Source organism: Myripristis murdjan, chromosome 20, assembly GCF_902150065.1.
Source record: "Myripristis murdjan chromosome 20, fMyrMur1.1, whole genome shotgun sequence".
Classification (NCBI taxonomy): domain Eukaryota; kingdom Metazoa; phylum Chordata; class Actinopteri; order Holocentriformes; family Holocentridae; genus Myripristis; species Myripristis murdjan.
The window spans coordinates 237,501-255,000 of record NC_043999.1 but is presented as its reverse complement, the minus strand read 5'-3'; the positions used below and the strand labels follow the sequence as shown (position 1 = coordinate 255,000).

The 17,500-nt window shown below is 47.1% G+C and overlaps 2 protein-coding genes across 2 annotated transcripts in view; both read right to left on the bottom strand.

The window, feature by feature from the left end:
- The window catches only part of LOC115379158 (gamma-soluble NSF attachment protein-like), a 9,133-nt gene extending 6,208 nt beyond the window's left edge, over window positions 1-2,925 (bottom strand). The window contains exons 1-2 of the mRNA XM_030079879.1: window positions 2,705-2,925; window positions 2,445-2,512 (exon numbers count right to left, since the gene is read on the bottom strand). Of these exons, the coding sequence (XP_029935739.1) occupies window positions 2,445-2,512; window positions 2,705-2,760 (124 nt within the window). The 5' untranslated portion in view covers window positions 2,761-2,925. The remainder of the gene's footprint in view (window positions 1-2,444; window positions 2,513-2,704) is intronic.
- A 7,377-nt stretch (window positions 2,926-10,302) lies between these two features.
- Window positions 10,303-17,500, bottom strand: part of epb41l3a (erythrocyte membrane protein band 4.1-like 3a) — a 38,535-nt gene continuing 31,337 nt past the window's right edge. The window contains exons 23-26 of the mRNA XM_030078837.1: window positions 17,455-17,500; window positions 13,437-13,517; window positions 12,971-13,092; window positions 10,303-10,966 (exon numbers count right to left, since the gene is read on the bottom strand). The exon at window positions 17,455-17,500 is cut by the window's right edge and continues 53 nt beyond it. Of these exons, the coding sequence (XP_029934697.1) occupies window positions 12,982-13,092; window positions 13,437-13,517; window positions 17,455-17,500 (238 nt within the window). The 3' untranslated portion in view covers window positions 10,303-10,966; window positions 12,971-12,981. The remainder of the gene's footprint in view (window positions 10,967-12,970; window positions 13,093-13,436; window positions 13,518-17,454) is intronic.

Here is a 17,500-nt window from a genome sequence, read left to right as displayed (position 1 = left end):
ACACCTCAAACACACCTAGAACACCTCAAACACGCCTCAAACACACCTAGAACACCTCAAACACGCCTCAAACACACCTAGAACACCTCAAACACGCCTCAAACACGCCTCAAACGCGCCTCAAACGCGCCTCAAACACGCCTCAAACACGCCTCAAACACGCCTTAAACACACCTAAAACACCTCAAACACGCCTCAACCACACTTCAAACACGCCTCAAACACACTTCAAACACGCCTCAAACACGCCTCCAACACCTCAAACGCGCCTCAAACACGCCTCAAACACGCTTCAAACACGCCTCAAACACGCCTCAAACACTTCAAACACGCCTCAAACACGCCTCAAACACTTCAAACACACTTCAAACACGCCTCAAACACACTTCAAACACTTCAAACACGCCTCAAACACGCCTCAAACACTTCAAACACACTTCAAACACGCCTCAAACACACTTCAAACACGCCTCAAACACACCTAGAACACCTCAAACACGCCTCAAACACGCCTCAAACGCGCCTCAAACGTGCCTCAAACACGCCTCAAACACGCCTTAAACACACCTAAAACACCTCAAACACGCCTCAACCACACTTCAAACACGCCTCAAACACACTTCAAACACGCCTCAAACACGCCTCCAACACCTCAAACGCGCCTCAAACACGCCTCAAACACGCTTCAAACACGCCTCAAACACGCCTCAAACACTTCAAACACGCCTCAAACACCTCAAACACGCCTCAAACACTTCAAACACACTTCAAACACGCCTCAAACACGCCTCAAACACTTCAAACACACTTCAAACACGCCTCCAACACCTCAAACGCGCCTCAAATGTGCCTCAAACACGCCTCAAACACGCCTCAAACACGCCTTAAACACACCTAAAACACCTCAAACACGCCTCAACCACACTTCAAACACGCCTCAAACACACTTCAAACACGCCTCAAACATGCCTCCAACACCTCAAACGCGCCTCAAACACGCCTCAAACACGCTTCAAACACGCCTCAAACACGCCTCAAACACGCCTCAAACACTTCAAACACACTTCAAACACGCCTCAAACACGCCTCAAACACTTCAAACACACTTCAAACACGCCTCCAACACCTCAAACGCGCCTCAAACACGCCTCAAACACGCTTCAAACACGCCTCAAACACACTTCAAACACTTCAAACACGCCTCAAACACGCTTCAAAGCCTTTGTTTGATAAAAACAACATGTAACATGTTTAACGAGCGATGCTGCACCAGCAGAGTCTTATTGCTTCCCTATCGATACATAATCAATATTCTGTATTCTGAGGCCGCTGAGTGGCGCTGGTCGTCAGGGAGACCGAGGCGGCGGCGGCCCGCTGACTCGCTCCTCGCCGCGTTCCTCAAACAGCTGGGCGACTGTTGCCATGGTAACGCCGGGCCAATTTCCACACAACCAAAGCAGGTCAGATCAAAGGCTCTGATTGGTTAATCATTACAGTCAAGGAACCTGTGGGCGGGCTTTTAATTTGAAATGTTTTTATTCAAGCCTATAAACAAAATAAAAAAAATTTCAAACCTTGTTTTTGGAAACTGTAAAGCCGTTCTTATGATTTGTTTTTCTCTTTAGAATTATTTACATTGTAATTAAAAAATCAGTAATTGCAGTAGTTACAATTTAAAATACGATCATAATTATAATTAAATACACTATTAATTAGAATGTTCTTTATTTATTTTTTATTTTTTCCACAAAGGTTTGCCAATTTTCTGGATGCCTTTTGTTGCATGTTCTAATTTGTAGTTTATTTTTTGATTGTTTTATCTTTTTTTCTGATGCTGTAATTTTTTTTATTTTTTGGTTAATTTGCTCAGGCTTCAAAGTTCAGCCTTTTACTGTGAAAAGACACTGAGCTGTATTGGTGTCCGGAATCAGCTGACTCGACCACGGCACGCCGCGCCACGCCACGCCACGCCACGCCACGCAACGTCATGCCATGGGTGACGTGACGTCACGGGAAGATCATGTCCATGATGTGTGTCAACACGTCATCGTCATCTTCATCTTCATCCTCCTCATCAGAGGCTGATAAGTGACACACAGTCTGTCATTATTATCATCACTGTTGTTGCTGTTGTTGTTAACAACATCATACATGTGTTTGTTTTTAATAGAAGAAAAAATTGAAATTTTTAAATAGTAATGAAAATGTTTTTGATATTTATTTTGGGTAAACTGGTTCTTATATTACTTGAATAATAAAGAATTAATCTCTGGAATAATCAATAAATTTGTCATGAGATGACCAACTGAAGAACAGATTCTTTCATGAAAATAAAATAAAATGAAATGAAATAAATACAGTTTAGGTGCAGCTGCAGTGTGTATCACGTGTGTGAGTGTGTGTGTGTGTGTGTGTGTGTGTGTGTGTGTGTGTGTGTGTGTTACCTGCTTTAGAGTACTCTGCTGCTGCGCTGTCATAATCAGGTTTCCACTTCAGAAAACTGGTCTTCAAACTGGGAGAACATACGCGCGCGCGCACACACACACACACACACACACACACACACACACACACACACACACACACACACACACACACACACAGCAGAGATGAGACGCTAGCCTAGCAGGCACGTAGCTCCTCCAGCTAGCCACACACACTTTCACAGTTAGCCACATGCTAACTTAGCCACGAGCTAACTCACTGTTTCTCTGCTTTGGCCAGATGCTCGTGCGCCTGGTTGATCTTCTCAGCTGCCATGGCAACCAGCGCAGCCCCACCGACGACCACCTACAGCTACCGACCAGCTAACGGCTAACGGCTAACAGCTAACGACTAACAGAGTGCACACACACGGCTGAGCTCTGCACTTCCTGCTCTGCTCTTCTTCTGTGGTGTGTGTGAGGCTGGAGGAGTGGCTGCCCCCTGCTGCACAGACTGATGACTGATTGATTAGATTGACTGATTGATTAGAGCACAGTTTCTCAAATGGGGGTACGTGGAGGAACTCCACGTGCATGAGATTTTTAAAAATGATACAACGCGTAGATCTGACCGAGCAATCTGATTGGTCAATCAGACGTTTAGAATGAGCTCAAATGAGCATGACAGCACAGCTAACCGTGCTCAAAAAAAAAAAAAAAAAAACTCATCACTGAAAATATTACTCCGCCTATATCTTATTGCCTGAGTCTGTGATTTCCATGACAACACGAAAAGTTTCACTGAAACCCGCATCAAAAGCTGCTGTCAGCTTTGTTCACCTGCATAATGGACCGTTTGGTTGTCAATGTTGGTTTATTTGGCGACCTAAGTTTGGATAAACGGCTGAACGAGGAAGACAAGACAGAAGAGAAAAAGGAGAGATACGCGAGAGTGACGAGTGAAGAGCTGGATCAGCTGGAGAGGTCAGGAAATGAAGCCGGTACGGCCCGGTCAACGTCTTGGGCCGTCAAATGTCTACAAGACTACCTGACAAACACCGGGCAAACAGCTGATTTCTCACCTGTAAGGAAAGAAGAGCTGAACAAGATCCTCCGTGAATTTTATGGAGCTTTAATTTCTATAATAAAGAGAATGAAATGCCTCAGCAGATTCAGCACCACGGACAGTACCTGCTGAGGCAGATTCAGCACCACGGACAGTACCTGTCAGATTTTCCACGGAGATGTGCGGCTGTAACTTTGTTCTTGTTATTAATGTGTTTATGTTATCAGTTATTAATTAGCTTATTAATCGTTATTAATTTGTTTATTCTTTATGAGTTTCCTAGGCCATTGATTTAATTAATTCGTCAATTTGTTTGAATCTGTACATTGAAATGAACATTTAATAAATCAACACATCTGTGAAAACTGTGGTCTTTATTTCAGAGGTAAATTGATAACAGCCTGAAAAGGTGATTCTATAACTCTGTTCAGCCTTAATGTGACTGCTTACTGTCCTTACTTTTGCTGCTTAGCCACATTAATCGGAGCTGACGTTAAATTGGAGTGACACACCCCCAGCTGAAATAAAACATCTGCCGGTGAGTTTATTAAAAGACAGATGTTTGTTGTGGCCGACACTGGAAAGCAGTGGCCTGTATTTAAATATAACTGTTAATATGAGTTGGTTGTTGATAAAGATCAGCTGTGCTGCTGAGTCGTTGTCATGGCAACTGTTAGATTAAAATGACTGAGAAGTTAGCGGGAGTATAACTATCAGTCCATGAAATTTTTTTTTTTCCAGTGGATATTCTAGTTCCAACATGACTGAGCTAGCAGAGCAGTTTTGTGTTGCTGTGTGTGTATTTATTCAGTTTTGGGAAATCATGATGTCTAGAAAACATGATAAGCTCAAGTTGGCTGCTGATAAGGACTAGTTACCATCAGATCTCATGTGTTTCCACTGAAACGGAGAGAATACCAGCAAAAAACGTTGGTATTTTGAGAGTGAAATGCCCACAGTATGAATACATTTTGATTATACATTTTATTTTGTTGGTAATAGTTGTATAATTGCATTATTACACTCGAGGGTGTGCTTGACAGTCATTATTGTCACTTCACACCCTCTCGTGTAATAATGCTTAAATATCTGTAAAAAAAAAAAAAAAAAAATATATATATATATATATATATATATATATATATATATATATATACACTATATTACCAAAAGTATTCGCTCACCCATTCAAATGATCAGAATCAGGTGTCCTAATCACTTGGCCTGGCCACAGGTGTATAAAATCAAGCACTCAGGCATGCAGACAGTGAAACAAGACATTTGTGAAAGAATGGGCCGCTCTCAGGAGCTCAGTGAATTCCAGCGTGGAACTGTCATAGGATGCCACCTGTGCAACAAATCCAGTCGTGAAATTTCCTCGCTCCTAAATATTCCACAGTCAACTGTCAGCTCTATTATAACAAAATGGAAGCGTTTGGGAACAACAGCAACTCAGCCACGAAGTGGTAGGCCACGTAAAGTGACGGAGAGGGGTCAGCGGATGCTGAAGCGCATAGTGCAAAGAGGTCGCCAACTTTCTGCACAGTCAATTGCTACAGAGCTACAAACTTCATGTGACCTTCAGATTAGCCCAAGTACAGTACGCAGAGAGCTTCATGGAATGGGTTTCCATGGCCGAGCAGCTGCAGCCAAGCCACACATCACCAAGTGCAATGCAAAGCGTCGGATGCAATGGTGTAAAGCACGCCGCCACTGGCCTCTAGAGCAGTGGAGACGCGTTCTCTGGAGTGATGAATCACGCTTTTCCATCTGGCAATCTGATGGACGAGTCTGGGTTTGGAGGTTGCCAGGAGAACGGTACATTTCAGACTGCATTGTGCCGACTGTGAAATTTGGTGGAGGAGGAATTATGGTGTGGGGTTGTTTTTCAGGAGCTGGGCTTGGCCCCTTAGTTCCAGTGAAAGGAACTTTGAATGCTTCAGGATACCAAAACATTTGGACAATTCCATGCTCCCAACCTTGTGGGAACAGTTTGGAGCGGGCCCCTTCCTCTTCCAACATGACTGTGCACCAGTGCACAAAGCAAGGTCCATAAAGACATGGATGACAGAGTCTGGTGTGGATGAACTTGACTGGCCTGCACAGAGTCCTGACCTGAACCCGATAGAACACCTTTGGGATGAATTAGAGCGGAGACTGAGAGCCAGGCCTTCTCGACCAACATCAGTGTGTGACCTCACCAATGCGCTTTTGGAAGAATGGTCAAAAATTCCTATAAACACTCTCCTCAACCTTGTGGACAGTCTTCCCAGAAGAGTTGAAGCTGTAATAGCTGCAAAGGTGGACCAACATCATATTGAACTCTATGGGTTAGGAATGGGATGGCACTTCAGTTCATAGTATGAGTAAAGGCAGGTGAGCGAATACTTTTGGTAATATAGTGCATATATATATATATATATATATATATATATATATATAGCATCCATGCAAAGGTACTTAAAAATCATTATTTAGCCTAATAAATATCCATTAAAATATAAATGGAAGTTCATAAACGGAATTTTATATTCAGTCAATTTCATCATCCTGAAAAACCCCGAGACCCCCGGGCTGGTTGTTGTGGATGTGATTTGACGTAACTTGTGATCACTCTGCAGCTCAGAGCAGACAGACAGACAAATAGACAGACAGACAGGCAGGTAAGCAGACAGACAGACTGGCAGACAGACAGGCAGACAGACGGCTTTATCGTTTTATTCCTTGTTTTATTTCAGTTCAGTGAAAGAAAACATTCCGCATGGAGAACTTCATACAGACATGAAACAAAACAGGATTTCTGTAACCCGACATTAGGGGGCGTGATCAGACGTCAGGGGGCATGGTTTGTCACTAAGGGGCGTGGTTTGGCATTAGGGGGTGTGGTTAGATTGTAGTGGAAGTGGTCAGATTTTCGAGAACACGGTCATTACGGGGGCGTGGCCACATGTGGGAGCGTGGTCAGTGGGATCATTGGTCCAATCACGATCTTCCCTGAATAGAAGCTCAGTGCCACCAGAGAGCAAACACATGAAATCAAACTTTCTGCCTCTGTTAGTGTTCTTCTAGTCACATGACCAACAACAAACAACAACAAAGCTGCTGATTCGTGCTTCATGACAACACAGCAGGAAAAGAACGGCTCTAAAATGGTTCTTTAATGGTTCCATGTCAAACCATCAACTACTGAAGAAGCACTTTATCTAGTGGACGGTTCCTCATTTGAAATAAGATTTGAAAAGGGTTCTACACGGAACCAACTGACACCTTTATTCTTCCTGTAAGAAATGACAGTGAGGTGCTGTTTCCATGAAGAATCATTGCTGGTTCCACAAAGAACTGTTCTTATGGTTCTCTGAGGCACCTTTGAACCATTTAAAGAAATAGTTCTATAAAGAACCATGGTGTGAAAGGTTCTTTGTGGTACCAGAAGGGGTTCTACTGTGCCATGAGATGTTGGGCTGTCGCCTGGGTGAACATGTGTGTTTCAGCAAATACTAACAAACACAATACTAACAAATAATACTGACAATATTAACCAATAATAATAGAATAATATTAACCAATAATAATAGAATAATATTAACCAGTAATGCTTGAAGGTCACGGAGGTCAGAGGTCAGACTCAGGTGTCTCAGGTGACACCTGGCCGTATGTCTGGGAGCAGCAGCCTGATGTGTTCAGGTGTCAGAGGGGAGGCAGGTGACGCACTGCTGCTGAGCCACCTCACCTGTGCTGTGTTGTCTGGGTCCCTGGGTGTGTCTGTGTGTGTGTGTGTGTGTGTGTGTGTGTGTGTGTGTGTGTGTGTGTGTGTGTGTGTGTGTGTGTGTGTGTGAAACAACAGGATCTGCTGCCTGGTTTAGTCACAAAACTAACCGGCTCTTCTCCTGTTATTTTCCTGTTTAAATTGGAAAGTAGATCCGGCAGGTAGCATCTGCAGGAAACTTCCACATGTATCCTTGAACCACAGAGAACTGACTTGACACTGTAACTATAAAAAACAGCTTGTTGTTGATGTTGTTATGATCCGGGCCACAGCAGCAGTCAGTCCGGATGGAACCGGATTATCTGTCTGGTCTTTGGTTCTTTTTAGCTGCTCTGTCTTTCCTGATGGAAGCTGGAAGACTCTCAAATGTCTGTTTGCCCCTAAACGCCACAGTCCCACAGTTCTCCTCTCGTCTCAGACTGGAGACGCAGAGGAACCTTCAGACCGCCTATAGGAGGGGGTCAAGGGTCAGAGGTCATAGCATGTACAGAGGAAATCCTGTTACCATACACAGTCAGGAGACATAAAAGGGAAATGAACATTGTCCCATGATGCAATACCCCACCCCTGGACCCGAGGCCCCGCCCCCGGACATAAGGCCCCGCCCCCCAGACTGTGGAACATTGTCAGGACAGACTGAAGCTACAGAGGAAAACGAAACCAAAAATAAAATCAATTTGTCAGTAAATAACAACATACACAAATCAATACTTAGATAAACAGATAAATAAATCAGTTCATGTTGAGGGTTTTTATGGCAAGGTGAGAAAATGGCACATTACTATTGCATTATGGGTAAATACAGAGCGGGGCTTCAGCCGCTATACAGTGAGAGGTTACGGTGCTAGCCAACATGCTACTTTACAGTTCAAACAGCAACCAGAAACAGCTCGCATCAGTTTGTTAGAGCGACCTCCAGGTGAGACAGGTGAGGCCAGGTGACCTCCACCAGGTGAGACAGGTGAAGCCAGGTGACCTCCACCAGGTGAGACAGCTGAGGCCAGGTGACCTCCACCAGGTGAGACAGCTGAGGCCAGGTGACCTCCACCAGGTGAGACAGGTGAGGCCAGGTGACCTCCACCAGGTGAGACAGGTGAGGCCAGGTGACCTCCACCAGGTGAGACAGCTGAGGCCAGGTGACCTTCCACCAGGTGAGACAGGTGAGGCCAGGTGACCTCCACTAGAGGTCACCTGCACTTTACTGTTGTTTTATGTATTGCACTGTTTTTGATTGATTATTATGTTTTATTGATTGTTTTTACTGTCTTTTTGTACGGTGGCCTTGAGTGTCCTGAAAGGCGCCCATAAATAAAATGTATTATTATTATTATTATTAAGGTCCTTTCATGCAGACCGACAACAACAATCATGAACTCTGAACTAAACATCTTAATTATTAACATGATTATTCAGTCATGAGCACTGCACACACCTGCTTCCTACTTTCTGAGACACATCACAAATAAATCTGCCTTTCTGTAAATTTGGATTATTCTTAACTACTACTATTATTGCTTCGTTGTTGTCCTGTTGTTGTTGTTGTTGTTGTTGTTGTTGTTAATAAGTCAGACTGAAAGGTCACTCTATCAAATCTGATGCAAACTGTTGTCTGAATATTTCAGGAAATAAATGTTTGTTTTTATATGGGAAACCAACCAACCAATCAAACGTCTGCGTCGTCCCGCCCAGGTGCAGGGTGGGCGGGGCTCGGCAGGTGAGGGTGATGGGTTAACATCTGGTTTAACAGCAGCATCTCATGTTTTTGGTGTTGAACTGTGGTGAGGCTTCATCTGATGTCAGCCATCTGTGGTGGTGTGGTTGTCGTGGGAACGCAGTGATGTCAGAATGGCGCCCCCTATCTGCTTCAGAGGACATGAGCGCAGTGCAGGATGAGCTCTCCTTATATTTACAGATAAAACACAAACCACAAGAACCACTGCTAAACCATACAGTCCTACTGTGTGTGTGTGTGTGTGTGTGTGTCTGTGTGTGTCTGTGTGTGTGTGTGTGTGTGTGTCTGTGTCTGTGTCTGTGTGCGTGTGTCTGTGTGTTTGAGTTTAAGTTTTTATAGAGGTGTCTGTGTGTGTGTGAGAGAGAGAGAGTGTGTGTTGGATGAAATTAAATGATTTAGATTAATAAGGAAGTTGTTTGTTCAGAAGTATAAGATCAATATTTGGTTGTACATCTACACTCGCTTTCCCATGAGGCATCTGGGCACACCTGTCTGTCTGTCACCTGTCTCTCTCTCACCTGTCTGTCTCTCCCCTGTCTGGTCTCCATGGATAACTTCCTTGGTTGCCATGTCTGGCGTGAGTGTATAAAAAAGGAAGTGACATCACATCAGAGCGACGGGGCGGGTGCAGAAAAGCCGTGACAAACCATGCTAATGTTAGCCACATGCTACTTTAACAGATACAAGCTCCTCTGAGCCAGTTAGCAACAGTCAGGTGAGGTCAGGAGGTCAGGTGATGTCAGGTGAGGTCAGCTGAGGTCAGGTGGTCAGGTGAGGTCAGATGGTCAGGTGAGGTCAGGTGAGGTCAGGTGACATCAGGTGAGGTCAGGTGAGGTCAGGTAGTCAGGTAAGGCCAGGTGGTCAGGTGAGGACAGGAGGTCAGGTAAGGCCAGGAGGTCAGGTGAGGACAGGAGGTCAGGTGAGGTCAGGTGGTCAGGTGGTCAGGTGAGGTCAGGTCAGGTGGTCAGGTGGTCAGGTGAGGTCAGGTCAGGTGGTCAGGTGGTCAGGTAAGGCCAGGAGGTCAGGTGAGGACAGGTGGTCAGGTAAGGCCAGGAGGTCAGGTGAGGACAGGAGGTCAGGTAAGGCCAGGAGGTCAGGTGAGGACAGGTGGTCAGGTGAGGTCAGGTCAGGTGGTCAGGTAAGGCCAGGAGGTCAGGTGAGGACAGGTGAGGACAGGAGGTCAGGTGAGGACAGGTGGTCAGGTGAGGACAGGAGGTCAGGTGAGGACAGGTGAGGACAGGAGGTCAGGTGAGGACAGGTGGTCAGGTGAGGACAGGAGGTCAGGTGAGGACAGGAGGTCAGGTGAGGACAGGTGAGGACAGGAGGTCAGATGAGGACAGGAGGTCAGGTGAGGTCAGGTGATGTAGCAAGTTAAAGTCATTGCAGTGTTTAACCACAGCGTCGTCATGGTAACGTGGACAGATAAAACCACACTGATTTCTGAACACGACTGACTGCAGCTGCTTCCTGCTCAATGAAGAATGTGCTGCTAATGCTAGCTGCTAATGCTAGCGGCTAATGCTAGCTGCTAATGCTAGCGGCCATCACATCGTCTACAATGTTTCCACTGTTTATGATCATTTTCTGAGTTTTTATTGATTTGAATTGTTTGGATGATCTCAGTTTCTGATCAGTGTTAGAAAGCTGTGATGCTAACACTCGCAGGTCTGTTGCTAGGTAACCGTCTGTGGCCCCGCCTCCTGTCAGACAGACAGGTCAGAAGAGACAGACGGTTTACAGATAGTTTAGTGCAGCTCCTGGTGTTTATGAGTGTGTGTGCGACAGGTGTTAACTCTATCTGAGCGTACGTACTACGTGTGTGTGTGTGTGTGTGTGTGTGTGTGTGTGTGTGTGTGTGTCCAGTAAATGCTCAGGTCTGTAAAGGTCCACTAAGTGCTGCTGCGGACCATCTTCATCCTGATTGGCTCCTTGGTCTGGACTACATTTCCCACAATGCAGCAGCAGGTCCAGGATCAGTCCTGAGAGAGACAGAGACGGTCAGACAGGACAGACGTTCTTCATCAACACGTTCCTCCTCCTCTCATCATCATCATCATCATCATCGTCATGAAACTGACCATGTGAGTCTGTCAACACCTCACAGGGTTAGACTCTGTCTCTCTCTCTAGGCAGACAGACAGAGAGACAGACAGGCAGACAGAAAGAAAGACAGACAGGCTGACAGACAGAGAGACAGACAGGCTGACAGACAGAGAGACAGACAGGCAGACAGACAGAGGAGCAGGCCTGGGGAAATGATCCAGGATCATGCTACGCACAGGCCAGTTAGCATGTTAGCTTAGCATAGCATAGTTCTTAGCATAGGTTATCACAGCATGTTAGCATGGCATGTTAGCATGTGGTTAGATGCTGTATCGTGTGGTTCTACTGTTCTGTGGCAGCCATATTGGAAGTCCACGGCGTTGCCATGGAGATGACGACAGCAGAGCGTGAGGTGTTTGCCGCATCAGGAGTCTCATGGATTAAATTAGAATTAGAAAATAAATGTAAATGTAGAAAATGTAAAGTTGTGATTCAGTTTGTTCATCGTGAGATGAAAATGTTTCCAGAGGAACGTCTTCTCTTTCATCCTGTTGCTGACAGATCTGAGGTCAGCAGCGTCTGCCAGCAGGACAGCCTGCTTTCTGATTGGCTTGCACCGCTTCTCATCCACCAATCAGATCACAGCAGCTGGTCTTGCGGGCCTGAGACCGACCGACCACATCGAGAATGTTTTTGTTTGTTTTCGTTTCAGAATCAGGACGTCCTGATCTAAAGTCAAGTTCTGCGGGAGAACCTCTGATAAGGTGTGACGGTCGCACTGAGGCGTCAGGCTGGAAATCCCGAGGCGCCATGGGATCCCGAGACGCCGTGGGATCCCGAGGACGCCGTGGGATCCTGAGGAGTCGGTGTGTAAACGTGATCGACACGAGAGGTCCTGTTTATTTTTAAAGATGCGACACTTTCAGATGAAAAGCGCCAACTCGGCGTGCGAAGGCCTTTCCCGTCCCGTCTGCAGTGTCGGGTCAGTGTTGGCATCACTGAGTATCTACTCGGCTCTACTCGCCTCGACACGGTTTAGGTGGTTTTCCATTACAATTGAGTAGCACCTCGCCATGGGTGGAGTCGTCATAGCAACGCGGTGCACCGTCCAGCTCCCTCTGGATTCTTTGGGCCGCCACCAACCACAGAAAAGTCTCCACGTCTTATTTGACCGCGGTGCCGGTTTGCTCGCCATTTTCCAACTTTGCCAACTTCAGTGACGATCAATAAGCACGGTCGCTGTTGCCGTTTTTTTTTTTTTTTTTTTTTTTAAATGTTGGGTTTGTTTGTTTCGTGCAGGAGTCGCTCTCGTCACTCCCTGTCCAATCAGTTGCCTGCACGGCGTTTACGTCACATTTTCGGCTCGACTCAGCTCGACTCAGCTCGCTTGGAACCCCGGCTGAGTAGGTGCTAAAATGGGACCTGCTAGCAGGTACTACCACCTGATGGAAAAGCTCTCAAACTGAGTAGAGTCGAGCTGAGTAGGTACTAGTGGAAAAGGGCCAATAGTGAGGTCTGTGGACCCCCCAGAGGTCCTTTAGGGTCTTCCGTGAGGACCTCAGCAAAATGTGTAATAGTTTAAAAAAAAAAAAAAAGAAAACTTTATGTATCACAGTTACAGTGCTGCATGTAAACATGGGAACAGATGTTTGTGTTGAAATGTCTCTATTAGCTTAGCATAGCGCTGTTAGCCATTAGCATCGTGTCACATGACAGGAAGCAGCCAGTTTGCTTTGAGTAGCAGCAGCCAATCAGCATCATCCACTCATGTCACACATGTCACTGATGATGTAAACAGGAAGCTGCTGATGTCATCATGCACTAATCAGCCTCAAGCTAGCCTGTTAGTGCTCTGCAGCAGCAGCCAATCAGCATCCAGCATGACACTGCATCTTCTTTAGCATCAGCAGCAGGGGGCGGGGCCAGAGCGCCCCTGTTACCTGTGATGCCATCAATCAATCATGTGATCCGGACAGATTTCAGTCTCTTTATGAACGACGACTCGCGTGACGGAAAGTTCAGGATGCTGCCGCCGCGCCTCGCTGATCGCTGCTGCCAACGCCTTCAGACAGACAGACAGGTCAGACAGACAGACAGATCAGGAAGACAGGCAGACAGCCAGAGACAGACAGCCAGGCAGGCAGACAGACAGGTGTTACAGCTGCATCCTAACTCTGACTATTGAGTGACTGACTACTTTTTCTTTATGTTCATATTTTCGATTTTAGTTTTTTTTAATTTTTCCTGAGACTCCTAGACGGCTGCCGGCGGGACAATGTCTCCTTCCTGGATGTCCCATACGGAGACAGATGCGCTGCAGTCCGCTTGGCAGGAGACACGAGCCAACAGCGCGGGTTTGAGCTCAAAGTCACTTTGTTTTGAAGAGAACAGACGGATGGCCGGTACCTGGTCGTGGTCGATTTCTGTGTCTCCTGAAATCACGATTCTCTTCTCGATCCTCGTCTCTGAGATTCCCCCCTTCACCGTCTGCAGAGAGAGACAGACAGGTTAACAGACAGACAGGTCCCCCCTTCACCGTCTGCAGAGAGAGACAGACAGGTTAACAGACAGACAGATCCCCCCTTCACCATCTGCAGCGAGAGAGACAGACAGGTTAACAGACAGACAGACTTCCTGGAATATCACAGAGGAGTCTGTGTGTGTGTGTGTGTGTGTGTGTGCACCTAGGGCACACGTAGGTGGGCCCCGGCAGACTGAGGTTTCCAGCAGCCTCCTGCAGCTGTGAAGAGGTGCTGGTTGTCCTGGTTCCCCCTTGCCACCAGGTCCCATCTCCTCATGGTGAAGATAGTGCGGCTGGGACTCATTTCTAAAAACTTCACAGCGCAGGTCTCTACTTCTGACCATTGGTGGATCCAGAACAGCTATGGATTTCGATTTCTTTACCAAGCCTGGCGGCAATAGGAAATCTGGTACCGGGGGTAGGTGTGAATGTACTGGGAACCTCTAGCCAGATCCCTGCACACCAGCGATACAGGGCTATAATGGTCACTATGAACTGGATTGGAGTGGCAGCGAATTTCGGCAGACCCCTGTATGACTGAGCAGTCCTATTTAGGAGCTGCACTGCTCACCCCAAGTCTGGGGAAAGGCCTAGAAAAGGTGGCCTAAACATTGCCTACTCCACCCCTCCCTGGGTAGGACACCGTACCTACTGTGGCATTCCACTACTGCGGTCGAAAAACAAAAAAAAACATAAACAAGTTCCCATAAAATTGGCTACATGGAATATCAGAACTCTCCTGGACAACAACCCTGACAGGCCGCAAAGAAGAACTGCGCTGGTTGCTGCTGAGCTCAGACGCTATGATATTGACAAAGCTGCCTAGAGTGAGCCCAGACTTCTGGACGAGGGTTCCCTTAAGGAAGAAGGCCAGGGTTATACCCATTTCTGGAAGGGATACCCCACAGGAGGACCACACCACCATGGTGTTGGTCTGGCCATAAAAAACAGCCTGCTGCCCAGTTTCACTGAAACACCCACTGGTATAAGTGAAAGACTTATGTCCGTCCGTATCCCCCTGGCGAAACAGCAGTATGCAACTCTTCTCAGCGCCTATGCGCCAACTCTACCATCTGAGAATGAGGCAAAGGACTGCTTCTACCAGGAACTAGATGAGGCCCTACAGCGTATCCCTAGCAGCGATAAAATCCTGTTGCTCTGTGATTTTAATGCCAGGGTGGGGAAAAATAACCTCATATGGACTGGAGTGATAGGGAAGCATGGTATCGGGAAAGTTAATGCTAATGGCATGAGACTACTCAGTTTCTGTGCAGAGCATGACTTGACAATCACTAATACAATCTTCCAACAGAAAGACAAATACAAGGCCTCCTGGATGCACCCATGATCAAAGCAATAGTATTTGCTGGATTATGTCATCAAGAGACATAAAGACATCAGGGACGCGCATATCACTCGTGTAATACGAGGTGCTGACTGCTGGACTGACCACCGCATGATCATCTCCAAACTGCGAGTGACAATATGACCTCCTGTCCATCTTAGAAAAGCTGGCAAGAAGCGGTTGGACTGTGCGCGGCTTGAGGAAGCCGAGGCCCAGAACAACCTGCGACACTACATTGCTGGGAAGCTGAAGGACATCAACTCCTCACTGAGCCCTGATGGCAGTGTTGACGACAACTGAGGCTATCTTAGCTCAAAGCTTTATGAGGCAGCAGCTGAGACCATTGGCTACCACCGGACTGGTTTGATGGTTCAGGACTGGTTGGATGAAAACTCAGCATCAATCCAAGCCATGCTGGACACCATGCACAAGGCACACAACGCAGTCTTGACCAACCCTACATCTTGGCAGCAGCACTGGAGAACAGCAGGGAAGGAGGTGCAGAATGACTCGTGGACTGGAAAGGCCAGAGAAATCAAGGAATAAGCAGTGAAAAACAACATGCACAACTTCTATAATGTCCGTGGCCCAAAAAATTCTTCCCTCTCACCCATGAAGTCTGCTGATGGCTCAACTCTCATAAAGGACCAGAAGCAAGTGGTGGACAGATGGGCTGAACACTTCCAGGCTCTTTTGAACCAACCTGCCTCTCCTGATTTGGCAGTTCTGGAAGAGCTCCCCTGCTACCCAACCATCGAAGAACTGGACCTTACACCAACCTTCTCCGAAGTCCTGGCTGTAGTCAGGTCACTTAAAAACAACAAGACCCCTGGCCCTGATGGCATCCCTGTGGAGATCCTTAAGCACGATGGCTATTTCTGTACAAGAGCAGTCTTCAAACTTATTACTGATGTATGGATCCATGAACAGTCCCCCAGCAGTGGAGGGATGCAAATGTTGTAACCAGGGTGAGAAGTCTGTCTGCGGAAATAGTAGGGGAATATCTCTTCTTTCTGCTGCCAGCAAGGTTCTTGCTAACGTGATGCTGTCCAGACGCATACGGAGCATAACAGAGCATCTACTGCTGAAGTCCCAATGTGGCTTCAGGAAGAATCGCAGCACTGTGGACATGATCTTTACAACTCGCCAGCTACAAGAGAAGTGTAGAGAACAACATCAAGACCTGTACATGGCTTTCGTGGACCTATCAAAGGCCTTTGATACGGTCAACAGAGACTTGCTCTGGGCTGTCCTTCTCAGGGTTGGCTGCCCGCAGAAGTTTGTTAACATCCTGCAAAGTTTCCACAGGGGATGATGGCTCAGGTGACAACAGGAGGACAGGAGTCCAGATCCTTCAAAGTATGCACAGGTGTCAGGCAGGGTTGTGTACTTGCACCTGTACTCTTTAACATCTTCCTCATGAGTGTCACCTGGCTGCTGCAAAAAGAGGTTGAAGGAAGCAGAGGTGTTCTGGTGGATTATAGGTTGGACGGGAATCTTTATAACATCAGGAGGCTTCAGGCTGCTACAAAGGTCAAAACTGTAAACCTACTGGAGTTACAGTTTGCAGATGACTGTGCCTTTGTGGCAAATACACCACAGGCTCTGCAAGCAACACTAACAGCTGCTGTGAAGGCCTATAACAGACGGGATCTCACCGTGAACACTGTGAAGACGGAGGTACTTTGCCAGTGGAACTCCCCTTCCCCAACTTGACCATCATCACCTGTCTTCAGTATCAACAACACGCCTCTAGCAGTGGTCCCAGACTTCAAATATTTTGGGAGCATCCTCTCTGAAAACTGCAACATGGACAATGATGTCCAAAACCGGATTAAGTCCGCTTCAGCTTCCTTCGGTAGGCTGCATAAGAGGGTGTTTCTGAACAAGGACCTCAGCATGCAGACCAAGGTAGCAGTCTACCAAGCGATCTGTGTTTCCACCCTACTCTACGGCTGCAAAGCCTGGACCCTGTACCGTCACCACATCCACCAGCTGGAGAACTTCCCCATCAAATGTCTCCAGCGCATCCTTGTACCAACCAGGCGAGATCATGACCCACACACGGAAGCCCTGGAGAGAACTGGCACCAAGAGCATGGAGGCCACTTTTCTCCACTACCAACTGCGGTGGGTTGGCCACACCATCAGGATGCCAGAGGACAGACTTCCACGCCAACTCCTCTATGGCCAGTTGCACCATGGTCAGCGATCTGCAGGAGGTGAAAAACGGCGATACAAGGACCAGCTCAAAACAACGATCAGGAGCTGTGGGATACAGCACACACAGCTGGAATGCTCTGCCAAGCTGGACCTCAGCGCGTTGAAGAGGAGAGGAGTGCAGCGAGGGAAAGGAAGCGCCAGGAGAGGAAGATGGTCACTGCAGCCAAAACCACCGACTTCACATGTCCTCACTGCAACTGGACGGCACAGTCACCGCAAAACTCACCAAGAGAAGAAGAAGAACGCTGGACTACCATAAGCAAGTAAGCACCTTGGTGATGTGTGTGTGTGTGTGTGTGTGTGTGTGTGTGTGTGTGTGTGTGTGTGTGCGCGCACCTTGGTGATGTGTGTGGTGGTGGTGGTGTTGGAGGTTTCTGCAGTG